General features: G+C 36.3%; 1 protein-coding gene across 2 annotated transcripts in view; it reads left to right on the top strand.

Moving 5' to 3' along the window:
• The window catches only part of CDH10 (cadherin 10), a 96,536-nt gene that overhangs the window by 28,445 nt on the left and 44,318 nt on the right, over window positions 1–23,773 (top strand). For both annotated transcript variants that reach the window (XM_040548166.1, XM_040548167.1), the window contains exon 2: window positions 11,432–11,809. In XM_040548166.1, the coding sequence (XP_040404100.1) occupies window positions 11,579–11,809 (231 nt within the window). In that variant the 5' untranslated portion in view covers window positions 11,432–11,578. The remainder of the gene's footprint in view (window positions 1–11,431; window positions 11,810–23,773) is intronic.

Here is a 23,773-nt window from a genome sequence, read left to right as displayed (position 1 = left end):
CCTTCCTCTTTTCATATATAGTCTGACAAATTTTAATGACAGCCACCATGAAGTGTTACATTTATTTTATACATATTTGAAAGTGATACATGGACACTTTCTGGTCTGTACATCCTCTCTCATATAATAGCATAGATACCCTCTGTAAAACACGGTTAGTCTTGTTACAGACTATGGACATGCTGCTTATTATTCCACTGTCTCGTTGCTCATCAGGCCACACTCAATTACACCAATGCTCTATTATTTAAGTTATATATCTACAATAATTTAAGTGTATTTATAGCTCTTCAGAGCATAGCTTTATCTTACAGAGAGGTACTTGGTGCTTTATCTTACAGAGATTACAGAGTATTTTTTCTTTGTCTACACACACACATACCTCATTGAGCAGCTGAATGATTTAACTTGGCTAATACTATGTTCATTACAATTCATAAACTTGATGACCTCATCAAACAGACTTGAAACAGGATGCATAACTACAGGCTACATAATAGAAGTCTCTCCAAAGAGGATAAATGAAAGACCGTTCGGTATTGTACCTTGAAACTTCAGAAGATGCAGTTTGCCTCCCTGCCCATCACATACTTGCTCTGCAGTCTCAGGTGATCACTTAGTCTGTATTCATCTGAGTTTCTTCTTCACAGAGACTAGAATAAAATAATAATATTTTATTATTGTCTTCTGTTGAATAATAGGAAAGAGTATATTCTTCCTCTGCTACTTGGATGATGCAATAATGAATGCCATAAGGACTGTTAGTGTTCATAAGGACTTGCTGAAACTGTAATGATACAAGGACTTACAGATGAAGTGTAGCTTTTCGAAAAAAGAGCAATGTATTTTATGAGCCTCTCTGGATGCATTTGGGAAAAGATTACATTCTTTCAGACATAGATGACCTTTTTTTAGATCTGAAATACAAACAATGGACTCAAAGACTAAACGCAAGTTGAAGACTATTTAATTTTAATTAGATAGCTATCAATTACATCTACTCTGAAAAGAGACATATATATGAATATATAGTTGCCACCAATGATATAGACTGATTTGAAAAGAATGCTGAGGAAACTAAGAAAAAAAAATATTTATCTCTCAAAGGAAAGAGATAGGTAAATAACCGTTGGACATACAGTGGTTAGAAGGGAAGGGAGAAAGACTATGAAGTTCAATATTATCAGAAACTCATTTGAATCCATTGTTTGTGGTTTCCAGCTGAATTTTGAAGTATAGTTCCAGGCATATATTTGAAAGATACTTTGTTGGTTTCCTTTGAAAATTGGAAGTGAAAGATCAAAGATGGAATGACTGTTTGGGGAGGGAAAAAAAAGGGGGCGGGGGGGGGTGTTTCCTGCAGAAGCTGGGTGTAGCCCTTCATCAATTGTTTATGCAAGCTCATTCCAGTGCATAGGGCTGCTATTTCCACCAGAAAAACATGCAGCACAGTGTGTCAAGCACGTTACATTAAGGAAAAAGAATTCAGTGATCTGTTTCTGCAGAAGTGTGTTCTTACTGGGAAGAGTTCCTCTTCACATTGCTGAGGTGGGTGTTACAAGTGTTCTTCAGCACATTGATTTTTTTTTTTTTTCCCTGAAAGAGTAATATTTTAGGTGTGTGTTTTATCAAGCAGAGTTCTACATGTATGACATCTGTACTGGAAGAGTGGGCTCAAACCTAGCATCTTTCACCACAAATTCAATAACTCTCTTTAGGCTCTCTCTGGTCTACTCCAATCTTATTATCATTTTCCCAGGTTCTATGGTCAACCACAAAACCATCAAACAATTGTGCATAGAAAAAACAGCAGACTAACATGTCTATTCCTGTATAACCAGCAACCATGAAAGACATGTCAAAAAAGCTGCACTATGTAAAGTTGTTTTAAATATAATCAGATTTGCTCAGAGAGTATTCCTGAAATCCACAACTTTATCTGACTTTTCCAACAATGCTTGCTGGTCCAATTGAAACATACATTGGCCTAACAAACACTTACCTTGAAGACTGAGATGGTAGCAGAGATTGTATAAAGCATAGAACTATACAGATACTGCAGAAGACATTCAGAACAGTCTTGATACAAGTGTGGTACCCAAGGTCATACAGCAGAGTCAGTAGGTGCATAAGGAATATTTAGTGACTGGGAAGAGCTGTCTGAGTGTCAGTATAATTACAATGCAGGTGGAGTTTTAGAGTAGATAGAAGCATTCCAAAGGTAAAATTTCCTCACTGCTGAAGTTTCTAATTGACCCATGTCATCCAGCGGTTCATCATGCCCATGTAGGATGCCATGCTGTAAGAGAGATGTGCTACTTAAGAGTAGATATCTGGTTTTGAAATTAGTCAAGACACATCCCTTTCTCTTTCAGATATGGAAAGAATGGTGTATTTTTATTATGTGAATTACAGGTCTATAGTTAATGATGGTGCCAAACTAATTTTGGAAAGATGTTGGTTTGAGCTTGTTGTATACTGTTTTAAAGAAAGGACCATTTGGGGCAAAAATATAGGATGTGATCTCCTAATTAGCTGGTATCATCAGGCATACATCATACAGCCAAAAGCTTCGCATTGCATAGGCAACACCAATGAATACCTGATCTACAGTACTTCATTTTGTTGATGTTATACATCATACATATATATCATCATACATATATACATCATACATAAATATATCTTCATACTGTAGATGGTATGATGTTAGGCACAGTTTATTATACAATATACATATACATAGTATATTCTTAACAGAGGTTTCTCATAGGTTAACACTTGATACAATTTAAAAACTAGTTATAAAGCAGGCTTTGTAATTCTAGCGTACTAATGATGATTAAATTATAATTGTATCCAACCAGAGCAAATCAGTATCAGAAAAGGTATTACTATTCCTTTTTTTTCATTATTTCAGATCATCCCTGCCCCAAAAAAACCCTCAGCCATCCCACAAAGTGATTTTTAATTTATTATGTAAACTGAGAAGAATACCAAGAGCCATAGTAGCACTTTTTAATATGTTAAAATAATTATAATGGAATTGAGCACAAGATGAAACTCCAAGAAGTTTGTTTTCTATGAATTTTCAAATGCATTGTAATTATAAACCTTCTTGTCATTTGAGGTATATTTTGTAGTGCCATATAATAACATTTCTGGTATTTGTGAATACTAAGCTGCATTTTTCAACACTAATGTTTCTATTCTAATAAATTTGAGATATAACAATGATATGACTGAACTAGTTTTCCTAAAGTGTTTTCCTTTTGTACATTTCAACTGTGAGTTTCCTTGAGAAGTGGTTGTTTCCATTTCTTCCTGTCTGCTAAGAAAGAATGTAATCCTCCTGCTATCATCTAATTAGGAAGAATAGGACTGTCCATGCTGCAGGCACAGGCACTAACAAGTTTGAGGAGCCACTGAGTAGACATCAATGAACACTTTATTAAATTACACAGTTTTCTAAGCAGGCACGGTATCTCAATGCCCCAATTCTTTATGCTTTAGTGAACTGCCTCTGCTCTCTGAAGCTGTAACGTTTCAGCCTGAGCTGAAGATATAAACTCCTGATGAGATTATGGTAAGTTTTTAGATATTTGGCATGCTTCTGTGCTTATTCTATTTCTCTAATACGGCTGATAGTTTGCGGGCAGGTGAAAGCAGTGGACAGCAAAGACTAGGAAATTTAAAATCCCACCTGCCCTGAAGGAAAATGTCTTTTTCTGTAACCATTTAGCATTACTCATTACAACTTGCCCTGTTTGGGAAAACCCTTCAGGATAGGGAGAAAGAATATTAAGTTCCCAAGTCTAGATATTCAGTGGTCTCTCAGTTTTGGCTCTTAACAACATTCAGACAGAATGTGCTGATCTTTTCATTTCCAAAGAAATCATGGCCTATGAAATATGTATTGAACTGAATAAGAAAAAGCAAATATGGTGTTAACAAGGTCCGCACAAATACCCTTCAGTGCATGCTCTTGTGTCCAAATTACAATGTTATTACGCCCTCCTCTCCACCAACACCCTCTTCTCCCCTTCCCCTAGCATACATGCTAAATATCAGAACAGTAATTTTTAAATTGAGGTGCATGTTTTATTAAAGAAAGAAAGAAAGAAAGAGAAAAGGAAGTGTAATCAAATACTAAAACCTTCAACTGCTTTTTGTTTTTTGTTGGATGGATGGATGGATGGATAGATAGATAGATAGATAGATAAAGAAGAGGACCACCTTTATAAAAGGACTCGACTAATAATGGAATATGGATGTTTTAAAAGGCAGCATGGCCATGGGCTAAACACAATGGGGGTAATCATTTAGGAAGTACATGGAATGAAGTCAGGGAGAAGTAGGAGAGAGCTAAATTCACGTTCAAACTGGAAGAATATAGCAGACAATTGATGGGATAAATGCAACTCCAAAATCTTATGAAGGAAGACTCAGGGGATTGGCACAGTCCTTACCTAAATGGCAGGGAATTGAGGGAACTGTGTGGCTAGGGCTGTTCATGTTATGTGGAAAAGCATGATACGCTGTCTGGAAAGCAAGAGAATTTAAGTTGTTTCAAACCACAATAGTACATCTACAGCTGGTTTTGAGATGAAATCAGATAAATGGAAAAGGATGGGGTTGAGCTGATCAGGAATGAATAATATGTATTCATATTTTAGAGAATAGGGTAACCACTGGTGACAGTAAAAAGACATAATGAGAAATAATGACATGGAAAAATAGGGGATGGAGTTCTACAGGACAGAGCTAAAAAAGGGGACTATGAGAAATCCTCTGCTCACACCAGCTGCATGCAACCCATTCCTGAAAGCAATCTGCTCAGCTTGCTCTTCTGAACCTTCAGTCCCACCTCATTTCAGCTGCTGACTACATCTGCTAATAGATAGGAAGTTTTTCTCAATGCCTAACCTAAGTCATTCATACTGTAACTGAAATCATTTGCTTATACTATCTGTGGTGGACATTTAGAGTAATTTCTTATTTTCAACAGTGTTTCTGATTTTGAGAACTACAGTCTTACCATCTTCTCCATCTTTTTATGAATATTAGGCAAATAGATGTAGTTATCCTGTCCTCAAAAATAACATTTTATTTTTGTTCTGAACACTGTTGCCAGCCTGATTTCTAACTATTTACATATTGGAGCTGTGATGCTCAAACCTTGACACAACATTTGAAATGAGGATCAGTGGAGAGGAAGGATTATTTCATAATTTAAAGTAGTATTCCTGTTCATATATCTATTTTCCCTATGTGAGTTTTGTTTCATGTTTTAGAAGATGAGTGATAAAAAAATACACAATACTGAGATTGTTTGGACCTATTATACTCCAATGCCTCAATTATATTCTCCAGAACTGTGGATATTCAGTTTCTTCCTAGACAATCTATTATGACTTTTCCATTTATTTTTAAAAAAATCATATCCTGCATATTTTAGATACCTTCTTTAGTTTTGGGTGGAATACTCTGAATTTTAATTTTTTATTTTTTTCCCCAGTGGTCATCATAAATATTGTAAATAATCTCTCTACTTTTCATCCTGAAAAAATACTGAATAGTTACCAAGATATATGAAAGTTCACTCAGTCTGTATAGTCAGATAGGAAAGAGGCATCTAGAAAGGAGAACAGTAGAAATAAAATGTTATGGGTGCCTGACAGGGGTCAGAAATGATAGATTTAACTCACTTTTGCATGTCCACAAGTCACCTACATTTTGTCACCACTGCATGCAAAACTTCCCTCCCAAAATTTTAAGGAGAAAAGCAAATTTACACGTCAATGCATAAGTAGTGAATTACTGCAGTGTGCTACTCTTGATGTCTTCCTGTGAGAAAAAATGATGTCATCATATAGAGAGAGCAAAGAATTATTGTCAGATATCCAAGTGATGTAATTAATATGGAAGAGACTCACTAATAGACAAAATTGTACTGCAAGAAAACTTACTAACATCTACTGCCTTTTCTCTGTGCATGCCCAATGTCCCGCTGTGTCCTAAGACTGAGGGTTTCTGTCTTCCTCAACAAGAACAGGGAAGGGTTGCAGCTGGAGGCCATTTACTGCCCTGCCAGTAGATAAAACTGAATTTTTAACCTTCCACTTCAAAATTAGTATAATGCACACTAGTTTTGTTTGTTTGCTTGTTTGTTTTAATAACAATTAGGATTTGTATTATACATATATGCTTAAAAATAAGATATAAGTTATGTGTCTATGAAATCTCTCTTGTCTAAAATATTGCTTAACTTTTGTAGGAAAAGTTATAGTGTTCAGTATTTCCTCTTTATTTGTTTCTTCTGCTTGTTTTTCAGTCTTTCTCTCTATGAACTATGAAAGTAACATTAGAAACTCTCATTTGAGTGAAGTAGCTTCGAAGATAGGAAAATAGGATTGCTATTACTAATTAAATTGCATAATTCCTGAAAGGTTAGCTGCTTTTTTTTCTGAGTTTAGCATCAGACCATGCATACTCTAATTCAAATTCCTAAGTGGATCAAGTGTTGCAGGACTTCATAAAGAGGATTGAATTCTAAAGGTCAAAGGTACAGCTGACTACTTTGCAAATTCATGTTATAATTTAATAACTGCAAGTGTGGTCACTGCAGTGTGTAAGTGTTATGCTGGAGGCTACAAAATGAGCAGCTTATTGACAATTTACCGATTATCTCCTTAGTTCAGAACTAGGCAATTACATTATGAACAGCTTCAGGCAATTTCATTGGAACAGAATAGATAAAGCAAGGAACATAAATCTATAATAAAATGAATGAGATTAGAATCCATTAAGAACTGATCATTTGAAAGAGCTCATTTGTTGGCTTCAAGTAGTCTTAAAAAAAAAAACTTTATAAAAATGTTGTCTTTTTCCCTTAAGGGATAAATTACACTTGTAAGTTACACTTACAGACAAGTATTTTGTTGTGTTTTGAAAAAGAGCCTCTTGCAAAGGTATCTGTTTCAAGTACATGCTTCTACAGCATTAGATCTTTCTTCCCCGTGTTAATAAAGAAATGGCAAAGAAAATTAAAACTAAATTAGCTGAGTTTGGGGCTCTTCTGAGGCTTATTTAGAAATTGAGCTTTTTCTGCATTTAGCTGTCATTCTGCTTTCATTTCTACTAGTTTAAGTAATTCAGATTATTTCAAAACCTAGCCATAGTTTTGAATTTGTTTATGACATCTTAAACTGGGAGTCAGATTTCTACAGGAATAGAGAGAGGCATCTTACCAAGAGGAAACCAAAATGGTAGCAATATGTCTTACGCCTGATACCTGTAGCCATTTTGAAAGAGGATATGCAGCCTGTGGTGGTAGCTCTGTACTGGTGACTGGAGAGGAAGCAAAGGCCTTGAGGCATTGGACAGAAAATAAAAAATGTTTCTCACTCAGAATGTGCATGAGGAACAGCTCTATTGGTGTCACCTCTGTAGAACAAAAACAAAACAAAAACAGAGTATGCAGCATCTTCCACTATAAAAAAATAAGGATTGTTCTCCTCATAAAATTCCAATGTAATTTAACCTAATTTAATTTGTCATGAAGCATCTCCCGTTCCAAAATTGTTTTCCTTTAGTATGATGTAGAAATAAAGTGCTGAAAGACAAGATTGGAGATGTTGGCTAGATTATGCCTCCCAAATGAAACAGAAATAGAGAAATCAGAAATGGAAATGCATAAGTGTTTTCAAGCAAACTATCTGAATTGTTCCAGGCTTTGACCAAAGCTAAATCTGGAACAAAAATGAAAGATGGCAGCTATCCCACAGAAAATCTGGTGATGGTTGGAGTTGCCCTTCACAGGAGAGAGAAGCTCACTAAAATTTCTTTGATTAAAAGACATTAGACAAGCTTTTGATCCATATTACAGTTTTTATTTTAAATGTAATTCTGCTGACTCCAAAAGCAGCTACACATTAATGCAGAAAGACTAACAAAGAGAGGAAGTCATTTACTACAGAAATGTAGATTTCTCAGCTGAAAAAGATCAATGGCTAGGAACAACCAGTAAATAGAAGTCTAACTGATAAGAAGACTGTTCTTCATAGTGCATCAGTTAAGGGTACTAATGGCCCATCTTATGTATCCATTAAATCTCATGAGTTTCAAATGGTATGAAGTATGTTTTAGTATCATTAGGGGGTTTGCATGGCTGACCAAGCAAAATACAGTATTTTACAAATTTTGAGAAAATTACATCTGAAATGACAGGAATTTTGACAATGACACAAAAAAAAATGACAGTTGAAGTTGCATTAAAATGTTTTTGCCTAAGTTCTGAGAGATACAGAAGTGATTAACATGTGAAAAATGAGAACTGCTTAATTATTTTAAAATTAGTAGCTGAAAGCTAAATGTGAAATGATTTATAGTTTTGCTGATGATACATCTCTTACATACTGGAGATTGTTCGAAAAAATAAAAATAAAAATAAACCCAAAACAGAAACACACATAAACAAGAGTAGAAAAGGGCACAGTGTTCCTCTGTATATATTTAATATAATTTAAAGGGGTGTTACACAGAAATATGGAATCGTGGCACCCATTTCATAGGTTTTAGCAAGCTCTAAGTTTATGGTCTTTTTCTTTTTCTTTCTTTCTTTTCTATTTTGGGAAAAATTGGAGAAGTGTAATTTGGAAGAAGAATTGGAGAGAGTTTTATGGAGGACTACTAGAGAAATAGTATCATTTAAAGATATTTAATGCTATTTAAAACTTTCACTTCTGTAGAAAAAAAAAATATTTGAAGCCAGCAAACCTTACATTACAGCTGAGTTCTCAGACCCTCTTTTAAGATACGAATTTCACCAATATTTAGGCTTTTTTCCAATTAGTTTTTCAGGAAATTGTAAAACATATGATAAATTTGACTGCCCCGGTTCTGGCAGCATAGCACGCAACTCAAATGTGTAAAGTATTACAGAACTGGGATTTCTGTTTTCTTTACTTATATATTAAAAGGTTTCCTTCAAACATTTCCTTTATTCCTGCGCTTTTATTTAATGATTTTTTGGCTATTCATTGCTGTTAGTGAAGTCTGGGTTTTCTTGTTTGCTACGTTATTTTTAAAGGTAAATGTTATTGCTTTAGTGTAGATGACTATCAAACATTTAGGGCAGGAAGCTGAACTCTAACAGGATTCTCAAAGGAGGGAAAAACCTTACTGGTACGTACATCCATTAAGCAGCCATGCTTGCCAAGTCCGTGTACATTAGCGACTTCTGTAACTTTAACAAATTTCATCTGAGCTTTCATTCTGCTGACCTAATTTAACAAGAAGGAAATTCAATAACAACCCATAATATTGAAGCATTATTTCCCAAGAGGAATTTAACAACACTTCTACATCAAATAATAATGTGTGAATAGTGGATTATATATAGTGATGGCAATAAGAAGGGGAAAAACTAACCAAAAGAAAAAAAAAAAGAGAGAGAGAGAGAAAGAAACTATTGAACTACTGTATCTCCTTTTCAAACAAACCAATAGCTTTCCAGTTTTTACAGAAACTAATAAAATCCTGAAAAGTTAATTTCAAGTTTGAAATTTCTGTGGTCTTTGCGAAGAAACTTTTATAAGTATCTGAGAATAAATCGTAGCCTTCCTTTCTCACTGAGTATACCTTTGATTCAAAAGAATATGAGTTGTGACAAATAATTTTTGGTGTGGAAGACCACAACTTCAGTATGTACACGCTGATATAATTTGACATATGTTATTAATGGCTTATTTTAGAACACATTATTTTGGGTAGTATTCAAAGTTCACAAATAAAGCAAATTTAATCGTTTTTTAGGAGAAAGGAAGAAGGGGTAAATAAAAGGATACACAATGTGGTGTTTATTTAGATAAATAGAAATGAATGCCTGTGGACAGTCTTGGGACTGAAGTCCTTGAAAGCTGTGGCTGTGATAAATTCTTTAGTCTTCCAAATGTTGGAGGAGAAGTGAAAATGTTCTCCTGAGAGAATTTAATTCTGAAGATAAAAGGTGGTTCATGAACTGAATCTGTTCAGTTATTAGTTTAGTACACATGCACACATTCTTTTATCTGTAAGAAACCACTATATTTTATAGGCTTTGCACTCTAAACTTCTGACATACTATTGTAAACTCTTTAAATCAACACAGACTTACTGGAAATATCTTATGTAGTACATCAATATCAAAACCAAACAGAATGTCTGAAAGTTTTACATTGTTCTATTTGGAAAAATAAAATAAAACTATTTAAGATGATAGTCAACTATAGTATAGTGCTATTAAAACCAGAGGACACATGGGACTGCTGTGTGCAATGTTACTGATCTACTGAAATGAGAAAAGAGGAGAAAAGAGAACCCATGCTCTTTACCATTTGAACTTTTCTGCCACATGTGGAAGAGTATACAAGGAACTGTAATCCCAATCCATACATTTTTTTCTGTGGACATTTTAAAAAAATGATCAAAAGCTGATTAAAATTTCCAGAAACTATATCCTATTAAGAAGACAAACTATAGGTTTTCATGATTTAGTGAAGGAAGAAATCACCAGATGATCTCACTAGCAAAATTTGCTACACTTTGAATGCTAGGGTTGAAGTAAAGAAAAGAGAACCTGGCAAAATTTGTCTTGATGAAATGACCTATCATGGTTCTGTTAGAAGAAGAAAAACCTTAAGCAAAGCAAAGAAAAAAGTGGAGACAAGCCAAAGATGATTTAGGAGATTGCCTTCTTTCTGCTAAATCACTTGCCACGATGAGATTCATTTCACTATTTTGCAAAATTAAAATTATTCAGTATACTTGCAAAACAGGTCCTCATTTTTAAAATACATCCCAAGTTTTAAGGCTAAGTTTGCATCTCTCCATATTTTAAGCTCTTCTCAAGAACTTTTTATATTTAAAAGTTTGCTTCTTGTCATGTTGTATTTCTTCTGATGCATATGATGTTCTCTTTTGCCATTTAAAACACTCTGGAGAACTGGTGTTTTACCATTTCCTCATTTCTGAAACTACTTTCTGTTAGCTTTTCAGTCCTCTTGATAGTAAGATTAATAAAACACTGGAATTCTTGTAAATCAAATCAGGTGGAAAACACTTGAAGTAAAGACTGCAGTATTTAATGTGTATGTTCCACCAGTATTAATCCCCCAGCCTATATAAAATAACATCTTTGAAAGTTTCTAAATTATAAGGTTTTAATGGGAAAATACTTGATCATCTGAGTGCACACTTGTTCTTTCTTAGGAAGGGCTTTCAAAGCAGCTACCTAACATATTTGCAATGTTCTCCCTTTGCAAGACAGCCTTTATATTCCTAACCAGGTTGCTTTCTATGTCATAATGCTTTGCATTTGCAGGGTAGCAGGGATGCTGGACACTAGGGAGTAAATGTATTTCAACTTACATTGTCTCTTCTCTGCTTTCAGGATCTGGCTACTATGTACAGTTCAGAGATGAGCTGCTGGAAACTTCTTGGCTGCATCACCAACTAAAAACATAAAAAGCAAGTCAGGAAAAACAAAACCGTAGACTCCATTGCTGACCAGCTTGAAGAGTATCAGCAGTGGAGAACTATGCCAATACAGCAAGTCCTGTTACTTCTGTTGCTCTGGATGTGGCTGCTACATCCCTGCCGCACAGAAATGCTGTTCAGAAGGACTCCTGATCTCAGACACAGAAGTTCTGTGGGACGTGCATCAGGCAGCGATGGAAAAGCCCTTCACCGCCAGAAACGCGGCTGGATGTGGAACCAGTTTTTCCTTTTAGAGGAATACACGGGATCTGATTACCAGTATGTAGGCAAGGTAGGTTCTTATTAAGATTTCTGCATTATTGTCAAGTTTACTTATCTTTCTAGGGAGCTCTATTTTCTATGTTTTATTCTCATGCATAAGAAGCAGATTTCCAGGCAATATATACCACTGTTAGTACTCTTAGAATCACTAAAAGTAAAGTTGCTAAAGTTATTCAGAAATATTTGAATGAAACAAATGAAGACATTTCTGACAAATTTGTTTTCTTTAGCACATCTTTCCTCCCAGCAGCCTTCTCAGTTTCTCTTCTATATCAAAAAATATTTTATAACTTATTATAACATCATTTTTCAACTATTTCTTTGAATATTTCATGTTTCATACAAGATAATACATCCATTTTCTGTGCTTTTGTTTGAAGAATGCAACCTATTTTAAAAAAAAAAAATATTCTCCCTCTTCAGCTCTCCCTGCAAGAAATTGCAGTGAGTAAAATTCATTAACAACCATGTGATAGAAATGAGGTGGTTAAGAAGCAAAGTACAACAGAAGTCAGCCAAACTGCTTGTACGCCTGAGGAATACACTGAATGTATACTGTCTGGAAGTGTCCTTTAAATTGTTTTTAGTCAACAGTTATGTTTTGCCATGCAATTTATTGAAAAATATATAAAGTGTAACGCCACAGTAATATTCAAACAGGTACAATAAAGTAATGAATTAATTCAGAATGGTAATGTGCTTGAAAGCAGAAGTTAGTGGCAGCAATCATGGGTACCAGTTAGTAACACTGGCTGGTGTTAAACACAGAAATGTAATGTTCTATAATCAAGATTTTCATATCAGCATGTTTTTTAACTTGTAAAATACTGCAGAGAAGTGCCCACTTGTTGAAAATGACAAAATCACAGGATAGCTGAGGCTGTAAAAGAGCTTTGGAGATCATCTAGCCCAACTCCCCTGCTCAACGCAAGGCCAGCTACAACTTGCTTGGTGCTGTGTCCAGTTGGGTTTTAAATATCTGCAAAGATGGAGACTCCAGAGTATCTCTGGAGTATCTGAGAGTATCACAGGTTTGTTCAAGTGTTTGACCACCCACACAGAAAAAAAGTTTTCTCTTATATTTCACAGGAATTTCTCTTGTTTCAGTTTGTGCCCATTGTCTCTTGTCCTGTCACTAGCACCACTGAAATCCTGGCTCTTCATCCTCACTTCCTCACATCAGATATTTATACACATTAATAAGGTCCCCCTGGGCCTTCCCTTCTCCAGGGTGAACAGCCCCTCAGTGGCTCCTCATAAAAAAGATGCTCCAAGCCATTAATCATCTTTGTGGCCCTTCACTGGGCTCTCCCCAGTAGCTCCATATCTCTCTTCCCCAAAGGGGGATCACCTCAATCAACCTGCTGGCAACACTCTTCCTCATGCAGCCAAGGATGCTGTTGGCCTTCTTTGTTATGAGGGCACATTGCTGGCTCATGGTCACCTTGCTCCAATGTCCATCTCTGGAAAAATGCTTTCCAGATGGTTGGTCCCCAGCATGTACCTCTCCTGGTGCATGACTTGGCATTTCCCTTTATTGAATATCATGAAGGTTCTGTCAGCCCATTTTTCCAGCCTATTAAGGTCTCTCTGAATGGCAGCACACCCATCTGGTTTAATAATCACTCATCACAGTTTTGTGCCATCTGCAAACTTACTGAAGGGGCATTCTGTGCCATCAACTAAGGTTGTTTAGCCAATAAGTTTCTGGATGTTTCCTTTTATCCGATTTTCTCCAAAGCCAAAATGATTTGGAAAGGTGGATGACATAAAATGACACCTAACTGTTAATTTCTCTGCAATATGTTTTGAGGTGGTGTTTGGAAGTCATATGAGATAGGAAGGAGCACAAGTTAGAAATAAATTATTTGTGACCAATGAGGAGAGAATGTCATGAACAGGTTTCAGTCAACAATAAGTACTAAGTATGATTTTTAAAACTGAGAATAATAGATGACAAACACGTCAGCGAAAGGATCAGCACAAACTGCAAACTGAGGCTACCAGATTCATCTGGATTTACAAATTTACATCTGCTTGCTTTCTGAGTTCATGAATGATATATTTTTTCTTAGGTTTCTTATCCTGCATCAATATATCTGTCAAGGGAGCTTGAAAACTGTTGAATATCACATTATTCTCAAAACCAGTGTCTAAAATTCAGAATAGAATTTATGTATTCATTTATGCACTTGTTAAGTCAGCTTGAGAAGTTTCTACTGGAATAATGTTATGGAAATGGGGTTCACTGAATGAATGGGATATGTAATCCAGTAAATGTTGAAGAGTTCCTTAAGTCATCCATGCCTGTGAAACAGTACCATAGTCTCAGCAGCAAAGTACTTACTGACTGGTTCTGGACATTCACTCATTGCTTCAGGTCAGTATTTATTATTTTAAGAAAGAAGGATGGTGTAGGGGCTGGCTGTCATGTGCCCACCAAGCCAATCTCTCATTCCTCCTCCTCATCAGGGGAAGGGAGGAAAATATGATGAAAAAACTCATGGGTCAAAGTAAAGACAGAAAGATCACTTACCATCTGGTCACAGGCCAAGCTTAGGGGAGATTAGTTTAATTTATTGCCAATTAATAACAGAGTAAAATAGTGAGAACTAAAACTAGAAACGCCTTTCCCCATCACCACCCCCTTCTTCCCAGGCTCAATTTCGCTTCCAATTCTTCTACCTGCTCACCTCTGAGTGACACAAGGGAGGGGAGAATGGGGGTTGTAGACAGTCTATACCGTTTTGTCTCTGCTGCTCCTTCCTTCTCACTGTCTTCCCTTGCTCCAGCGTGGCTCCTTCCCTTAGGATGCGATCCCTCCACAAACTGCTCTGGTGTGGGTCCTTCCCATGGGCCACAGCTCTTCAAGAACTGTTCAAGTATGTGTCTGTACCATGGGGGTCTATCCTTCAGGAACAGACTGCTCCAGCATGAGTCCTCCATGGGCAGCAGCTCCCACCAGAACTCCTGCTCCACCATGGGTTACTCTCCACAGGCTGCACTTCCTGCTATGAGCCTGCTCCTGCAGGGGCTCTCCACCAGCTGCAGCCTCCCTCTGGGCATATCCATCTGCCGAGGCATGGGGTCCTCCATGGGCTGCTGCGTGGAGATCTGCTCCCACACGGTTCTCCACTGGCTTCAGGGGGACAGCCTGCTTTACTGTGGTCTCTCCACAGGCTGCAGGAGAATCTGTTCTGGCACCTGGAACACCTCTCCCCTTCCTTACTGACATGGGTGTCTGCAGGGTTATTTCTCTCATTTTTTCTCACTCCTCTTGTACAGCATTTTCCACCCTTTCTTAAATATTTTCTCTAAGATGTGCCACCAGTGTCCCTGACAGGCTCAGCAATGGCCAGCAGTGGGTTCATTTCTGAGCTGGCTGGAAGTGGCTCTGTCTGACGTGGGGGCAGCCCATGGTCTCTTCTCACAGAGGTCACCCCTGCAGCACCACCAGCTATGAAAATCTTGACACGTAAACCCAGTACAGATGGTCATCCTTTCCTTCATGTAATACATAGCATCCTGGAGGTAAATGAACTGCATAAATGAAGTGTGATCTGCTTTATCTGGAATTCTACTGCCAAGGTGAAATAGGACATCTTTTTGTGTAACAGATTTAATTTGGGATTTTTGGTGTGACTAGTAGATGCAAAAAGCAAGTTGTTCACAGCTCTGTATCTTCAAAAACTTTGTCTCATTGAAGATACTGCAGTGTAGTGAAACTGACACCTGAGGGGCATCAACATTTAGGATGTTGATATATACATAATATATATATGTTATATATATAATATATATGTTATATATAATATATAAATATGTTGATATATACAGAACCTAACACAGCCTGTGAAGGCTTCTAGTGGAAGGTGTCCTTGCCCATGGTGGGGGTGGAATTAGATGATCTTTAGGGTCGCTCCCAACCCAAACCATTCTATGGTTCTATGATTTTATAACAAGAATATGAGAGATTGCTATGGGGGATACGTTGGTGGGCTTCTAAACAGACTGGCAAGTGAGGTATTGGAGGAGATAGAGCAAACTTCAGTCTGAGAGAAAGAAAGTAAGGTGTGTGGGGGGTGGATATACGGAAAAATAGCAAAATGAAACAAAAAAATCCTACAAAATTGAAAACAGGCTGACTAAGCAGTGGTTCCATTCAAACACTAGCTTAGCAGAGAAAATCTGGTTTAGCAGAACTGAAAGACAGGGTGTCCTTTATGTTTATTACTGTATGAGTTGGACACGAGGGAAAGAGCTCAGAGCATAATGTCTATGTAGGTGCTGCTGGGGAAAAACTGTTGTTTAACAGTTCTAATCTAGTTATAATCAAAGGGATATGCCTTTTTTTACCAACCAGTATGGTGAAAAGAGAGTAAGCACTGTCGTTCCAGGTTTGTATCTGCATCACATCCTCACTGGCAATGAAGTCTGTGGCAGTTGCCAGTTCTAGACTCACATCACTTACACATAGGTAGCTAATTGCCAGAAGACCTTGTGTCACACAGCAAGTGATGCCCCAGTAAACAAAATGAATCGTCATTCCAGGGAGACAGAAATCATTCTTTGTGCCTACAAGACTCCAAGTATGGAAGCAATGCAAACTACATGAAAAAGAATTGTAAGACACAAAATTTCTTCAGTAGAAACTTCTATGTCTTAGGCAAATGCACATTATGGTGCAGACAGACAATTGGTTGAAAAGCACTAAGCTTGATACAGGACCTTTTTTGTTTTTTTGTTTTTTTTTGATGGTTACAGTTTTATATATATCTAGTTTGCATCATTTTAGAAATCATGATAACTGGGAGAGTTACAGTGAATAAAATAGGATATCATCTCTAAAAGTTCTTCTCTAAAGGGTTGAGGTTGCTCAGCTTTCAAGCAAATACTGGTTTTATAGTCTGTTTTTATTTCTCCTTGGCCTCTATGGGACCATAACTATTAGAACGCTTGACACTATTAATGATCTTTAATAGGAAGTGAAAGCAAGGAAGCTGTAATTGTTCCTGAAAACAAAATGAAATGGTATTTTGGGGGACAGTTAGAATACAGGCTTTGTTATAATTACTCTTTTTTTTTCTTTTTTTTTTTTTGTTCCCTTAAGGAAAACAAATTTTAAAGTTTGAATTGCCATTTTTCTAGGAGGTGCAAACTAGAAGAAGCTGCTCATTTGAAACAGGCCTTGAAATATTAAATTCTGCTGTACAGAGTTATTAATTTGTTGAAAATTAAATGAGCTTTCTAGGTTTTCCTCGCCAAAATGACCCTTAACAGGCATTTAAAAGGTTTCTATGTCAAGCATGTCTTTCACATGCAATTACTGGTATATTTAACTTCTGAGTTCAAGCACTGTACTGTATTTCCTATCTGTTGTCCTATGTCACTGGTTCTTACTGCTTAATTCATGAGGAATCATGTGTGGAAAAGGATAACTGTGATGGGCTGCTTTTGGTCAGACCCTGAGAGTCCTCCTCTGCCGCCCCTTCCTCCTCACACCATGCCCTGCTCCAGCGTGGGGCCTGCCCAGTGGCTGAGGGAGGGAAATCCCTGCTCCAGGGGGATCTCTGCTGCGGCAGCTAGAGCCCCTCCTGCCCTCCCCCTTCTCTCCCCTGGGTGCCAGCAGGGCTGTTTCTCCCCCTTTCCTCCTTTCTTTCTGCCGGCTGCCGGGCAGCGCTGTGCCCTCCTTTCTTCCCCAGGCTTTCCCTGAGGCGAGGCGCCGCCATCTTGGCTGCTGGGCCCAGCCATGACCTGCGGTGGGGCCCTTGGGGCCGGCACAGGGCAGCCATGGCATGGCCTCACGCTGTGGCAACAACGCAGACATGCACCTGCACCCATGGGCACCCACACCCCGTACAGTAACATACTTAGCTCATATGTGTTCAAACAGTTTTTTTTTTTTTTTTTTTTTTTTTAATTTCCTTTTCCATGTATCAACAGATAGAATATTGTAAAATCATGTAGCATACATGATCACTCTAATTCGAACCTGTTACAAGTGTCTCACAAATAACACATTCAAAACAGTTGGGTGGGGCATCGGGGAATGTCTTCATGAATATTTCTGTGTCAATCTGATTGCTTTCCTGTGCCTTCCCAATCTGCAAATACATTTCAAGTTTACTAAGAAACTAATGCAAATATGAGTAGGGACTAGTAGCTGAATATTGCTTTTTCTTTTTCTGTACAGCAGCTGACAGCTAGATCTAATGGTCTGTGCTACAGGGTATGACAGCAAATGCAAGCCACTGGGGAGGAAGTGAGTGGTTTTAGTGAAAACCTGGTAGTTTTGATGAGAGAGTAAAGATTATTCAACTTCTCCACTTTTTTCTTTGATATTTGAGTGCAAACAATTTATAAATATACTCAAATTTTATTTTTAAATAAGAATAAAAGTAGGCACATGTCCATAATGAAATAGAAGAGTTCAGTTGGAAGGGACCCTCAGAGATGTTCTAGTCCAACTAGATCTGGTCCATTAGTAATAATAATATAGATTCAGAACCTGGCAACTCAAACTGTGATACAGTTTGTCAGAGAGACTTCATCTGTAATAGTGCATGGTTTTGAAGAGCACTCTATAAGCTACAGAGAAGGCAGAGTTTCTTTTCTGAGTGCAGGACACATCTTCCAAGTGCAGTAGAGATGGCAGTTACAGTGTAAATACTCCATTGAATAAAGGGTTCTGGTTTGAATTTAGTGACAAGTGATAACAAAGCTGAGAGGTCAGTATGGTTCTACTAATCTTTGGAGTATGTTTCCTGCCATTGCCTTTCTGAGTCTCTGAGAAAATTGTTTTTAAATGTTTGGGTTTTTGGTCTGTTTGTTTGTTTTCTTTTGTTTGTTTTGTTTGTTGTTTGTTTGTTTGTTTTTCTTCCTTATACTCCCAATAGCAGTGATCTGCCATTGCGAATCTAATTTCTAAAAAAAGATGATTCACCTCTGTGCAAGCACAAAGTGTTGATCAGTTTTCAGGAATATTTAGAGGGGAGATAGTCAAAGTTATGGACATCCTTCCAGCAGGTGTAAAATCACCAATAAGATGCGTTTTGCTACTTTCATGGCAAAGACTCTCATAGCTCTCTTGGGTTGTTTCCAGACTCAGAGGTTGTATGGGTTTATGCATTGCCTTCAAAATAGCATCATGCTTTAAAATAGAGTAAAAAAAAAATTAAAAAAAAAAAAAAAAAGACAAAACAAAAACAAAACAAAACAAAAACAAAGGAAAATAGTTTGGTCTGAACTCTCCAGTTCCTTTCAGTTCAATTTCTCTTTCAATTCTAAAATTGTACCTGCTTTTCACAGTCAGATATTCCAAAAATGAAAGAACTGATTAAACTGCAATGATTTACATTCAAAGCCATAGCTCAGGAGAAATAGAGTCCACTTCATCAGAGTACATTCATTCACTCAAAGAATTGAAAAAAAAAAACAAACATAATAGAAGAAGGAACTTTAGGAATGTTTAACCTACACCTTGTTTGAAATGACAATTGTATACATAGCTAATAGTTTCAACAGCAATTTGAAAGTCTGATGCTTTATGGGACTTTTTGTCTTTTTTTTTTTTTTTTTTTAATCAGATGCAGATGACCTTTTAAATATCCTATACACACAGAAAACAAGGATGAGCCAGGGTAATACTGAGGGAAAATCGGCGGCTTGCAACAAAACACCCATGAGGGAGAGAGTTCTAAGAAATTAAAAGTTGATGTTTACCCTTTTAAAATGCATTCCTGGAAGCATTGCCTTATATTTATGAGTGTTTTTCTCTTTGAAGATAACTAAAAATAAGCTTAACCAAAAAGGCTGTAATGGCAAGTTTTATCAAACCCTCCAATGCTCCAATGCCTTCTGTTTTGAGGCAATATGTAGTCAATGTATCTGAAGTCTCTGGTGAACAGAGCAGTATCTGTTCTCAGGAGTAAACAAACATCATTTTCCAACCCATTATTAATTTTCCTGTTCTTCCTCAAATTAAGTTATTTATTTTCTGAATCTTTTCACGGCTATTTATTAGAAGATGTTAAAGCAGGACTTGGGGAAACAATTGCCCTCTAGTTTGACAATATTTCGGTCTGTAGCAATTTTAAATGTGCAACCATAGATGAGTCTATATACTCTTCAAGACTGAAAAGAGAAGCTGTTTTAATTGAAAAGATGCAATTCACAAACCACCCAGTTGGCTGAAACGTGGGTGCAAGGTACCTTACATATCTGAACACAACTAACAGCTTAGAAAGACATTAATGTATAATTGTTGTGGCATGCTAAAAGGCGTATTGAAACATACAACATAAAACATACAACAAGCATACAACAAACATACAACAAGCATCTTGATGGAAAAGGTGAGCTGAAATAAAACCCCTCATGTTCTGGGATACTGTACTTCTGAAAACTATGTAGTTACAGATGCTACTGCCTGGAATTTAAGACTCAAATGGCTGGGCCCACACAATTTCTGTGGGGGAAAAAAATATCAAAATACTTCCACTATTATTCAAAAATTAAAGAAAACCTCAGTGCTCAGTTGCAGTTTTGTTGATTTATTTTGTTCACCTTTTCCTAGATGAAGAGAAGACTTTTCTCCTTCATATTGGCTCTTTCCATTTTTGACCTTTCTGTCGTAGATCTGTGTTTTCAGTACATTTTCGCTACCTGGATTTAGCATTATTGTTTTGCAGGCAGTACAGACCCATGATGTCTGGGGGGTCATTTTTATTTAGGCAAAAAGGTAGGTGCTGTCTCTGCTTTTTTATTTTTTTATTTTTTTATTTTTATTTTATTCCTTTGATCCTGCCTTTCCTTTTAACTTCACTACCTGTATATCTCAAAGCAGTGGTGGAAAGACATGAACATATTACAATTCCTCTTGATGTAAAGCATGGGGTAAGCATACTGTCTTTCATTGCCAATATTTGGCTGAAGGATGGTTGTGCTTTCTTAAAAATTCTCAAGCAAATGGAACTTATTAAGACAACAAGGCTGGAAGTAGAGGTTGGATTTGGTGGATTTAAATATTTTAGGGTAAAACTGTAGTGGTAAAAACAAAATAAAACAAAACAAAACAAACAAACAAAAAAAACACAACCCGCCTACTTCATAGAAGAACTTGGAAGATTGCCATTGTGATTCTAGACGCCCTAGTACAAGAGGGACATAGAACTACTGGAGCAAGTACAGAGGAGGGCTACTAAGATGATTAGAGGACTGGAGAACCTGTCGTATGAGGACAGGCTGAGAGAACTGGGTCTGTTTAGCCTGGAAAAGAGAATACTGAGGAGATGTCATTAATATATGTAAATATATGATGGGAGGGTGTTGAGAGGATAGAGCTGGTCTCTTTTCAGTTGTGCCCAGTGACAGGACGAGAGGCAATGGGCACAAACTGAAGTACAGGAAATTCCAGCTGATTATTTGGTAAAATGGGCACGTAATAGACTAGAAATGATTATAAAATGATTTATAATATTTTTTCTCTCCCTTATCCAAAAACATCCATGGAAAGAAGTGACCTCTCTTTCCTTCCATTTACTTTAGAAATTGTTTTGTGTTCCTAAAAAGTTCCTTTTCTAAAAAGTTTTAGTATGGCTTTTTTTTTTTTTTTTTTAATTACTAATATGTTATCGTAAATAGAGGAATAAATTATACTAGACATGCAGAGCCATAAAATAGTAATAAAGATTTCTTCCTGCTATAGTAAGAAACACATTTTTTTAATGAGAACTTTCATGTATCTTTTTCTGAGGTATGGCATTTGATGTAAAATACACATAAATTAAAATTTCTGAGTCTCTATTTACTACCTTTAAGAAGTAAAAATATTTAAGAAATATTATTTGGGAGTGAACATAATGATTAACAACTGTTACTACCTAGGCAATCATGGTTATAAATTATCTAGTTTAGTATTAAATGATTAAAATGGTGTTTATGTTTCAAATTTTGACTGTGAGAAAAATGACTAATGCAATTGTGTGTAAGAGTTGAAGTAAACAGGCAGAATAAATGAGAGAAGTTCCAATAATGTTTATAATTTAAAAAGCAGAAATTTAAAGAAATGTCATTAAATGATCTACTTTGAGGAAGGAAAACGAAAGGATGGGTAGAATAATGCAGTGTTCCAGGGCATGTTACAAAAATTTAGGTAAGCTTTTAATGAAGAGGAGGTAATTGAAATGCTAAATTAATATGAGAATAGAATATATGAGCTGCAGAAGTGGCTTAAATTGGTATAACCAAGTAGCATATAAATACTTAAGGACAGAGTTGGGAAAGATACGGGACTTCAGTAAATTTATATCAATTTATTTACTTGTAAAATATCACACTGACCACTCCTTTTGATCTTTAAAAATAGTCTGTCACTTGTAAGAACTACTGTTCATTAATATTGCTACATTTTCACATGGTGGTGCAACTAAAGATGCCAGCTCCACACAGGATTCCTCAGAGGATTTAGAAATACCTTAGCAATCAGCAGGATGTCTTAGGTCATTCAGAAATGATAATGAGTCTTCTATATAAATAATGCAGTTGGAAGATTAGGAAACTGATTGCTTAATTATCTCTTTAGTTAGGTCAGGTTATGTGGCAGACCATTCTCTATGTCAGGAGTAGCACATTTGCTAATAAAAGCCCAGTAAAATAAATGTACTGGCTAGAAGACCATAGAGCAGTGTGATGCTGAAAATTGCTGCATGGGATTAAACCAGGTTTATCATTTAAGAATAATGGTAGAGATTTCGGTATTACTAATGTATTTGCTAGGAAGGGATAATGACATGCTATATAAAACATAGTCATTGAAGGAGCAAGGAATACTATTTCAGGTGCCATGTAAGACTGCATATCATAAAAGAGAATTAGGAAGTTTACTAGGAATAGTGTGGAATTCTTTTTACTGCAAAGAGAAGAAAGCAGGAAGTATCTTGCACAGGGCAAGAACTAAACCTTCATGAAACTGGGTGTAATTTGGAAAAAAAAAATGCAAAAGCTCTCTGTGATTCTATAGACAAAACAAAAAGAACGGAAGCTTTGGTATAAGTAACCAAAGCAAAGAGATTTAAAATAAATAAATCCCACAACATAACCAATATCAGTATATTTTACAGGAAAACGGGAAAAGGGAGATAGAGTGGTACTGATGTTTTACAAATGCCAGAAAATGTATGGAAATCTTGACTGGGCCTATCAGCCAGTTACCAAAGTTGGAAATAATTTTAAATCAGTGAATTAGGACACACAATACATTACTGAATACAGCAATTAACATTGCAAGGAAAAGCAATTATTATGGAGTAGTGTTTGTAGCACTGTAGATCAGGATAGGCTTTCTATATCCAGTACAAGTAGATGAGGAATATAGTTCACTGGGCTGATGATATAGTCTTGTATATAACATAATGTATGACTCTTGCCAAGATTTATATCGAGATCTGGTTATGTTGGTATCTTACAGTCTGATAGAAGAATATAAGTTGCTGGTTTGGTATTTATTTTCATTATTTTATTATTTAATTATTTTAAATTTTAATTTAAATTTAAACTATAACTACCAGTCTATTCTTATTACAAACATGATTAAATTAAGTTGCATTTACTTATGTAACTGTAACGTAATTGCGCGTAATGTTTTAAACAGTATCTTTACTTAGTAATGGATATATAGTTAGGATTTTCTTGAAAGCATTATTCTCTAGAGTAATTGATTTCATAACTTAATGAAATAAATTACTTAAATTTGATGGACAAATAAAAATGTGAGTTGCAGTTAAGATTTTATGCATGTTCTGCCTCTCTTATCTTGCAGATCTACCTGCGGTACCTTGAGTACCACTGTAATGTTACAAAATATGTATACATCTCTCCTGGACTGTGCATCTATTACATTAGTTGCCCCACTGACCTCAGGATTGATCCAAGACATCTTTTTTCCTCATTGTTTTTAATCCTTTATTAGATATAG

The sequence above is a fragment of the Cygnus olor genome, chromosome 2 (genome assembly GCF_009769625.2).
Source record: "Cygnus olor isolate bCygOlo1 chromosome 2, bCygOlo1.pri.v2, whole genome shotgun sequence".
Taxonomy (NCBI): Eukaryota; Metazoa; Chordata; class Aves; order Anseriformes; family Anatidae; genus Cygnus; species Cygnus olor.
The sequence above is the reverse complement of the archived record's forward strand: the minus strand, read 5'-3'. Positions and strand labels throughout refer to the sequence as shown.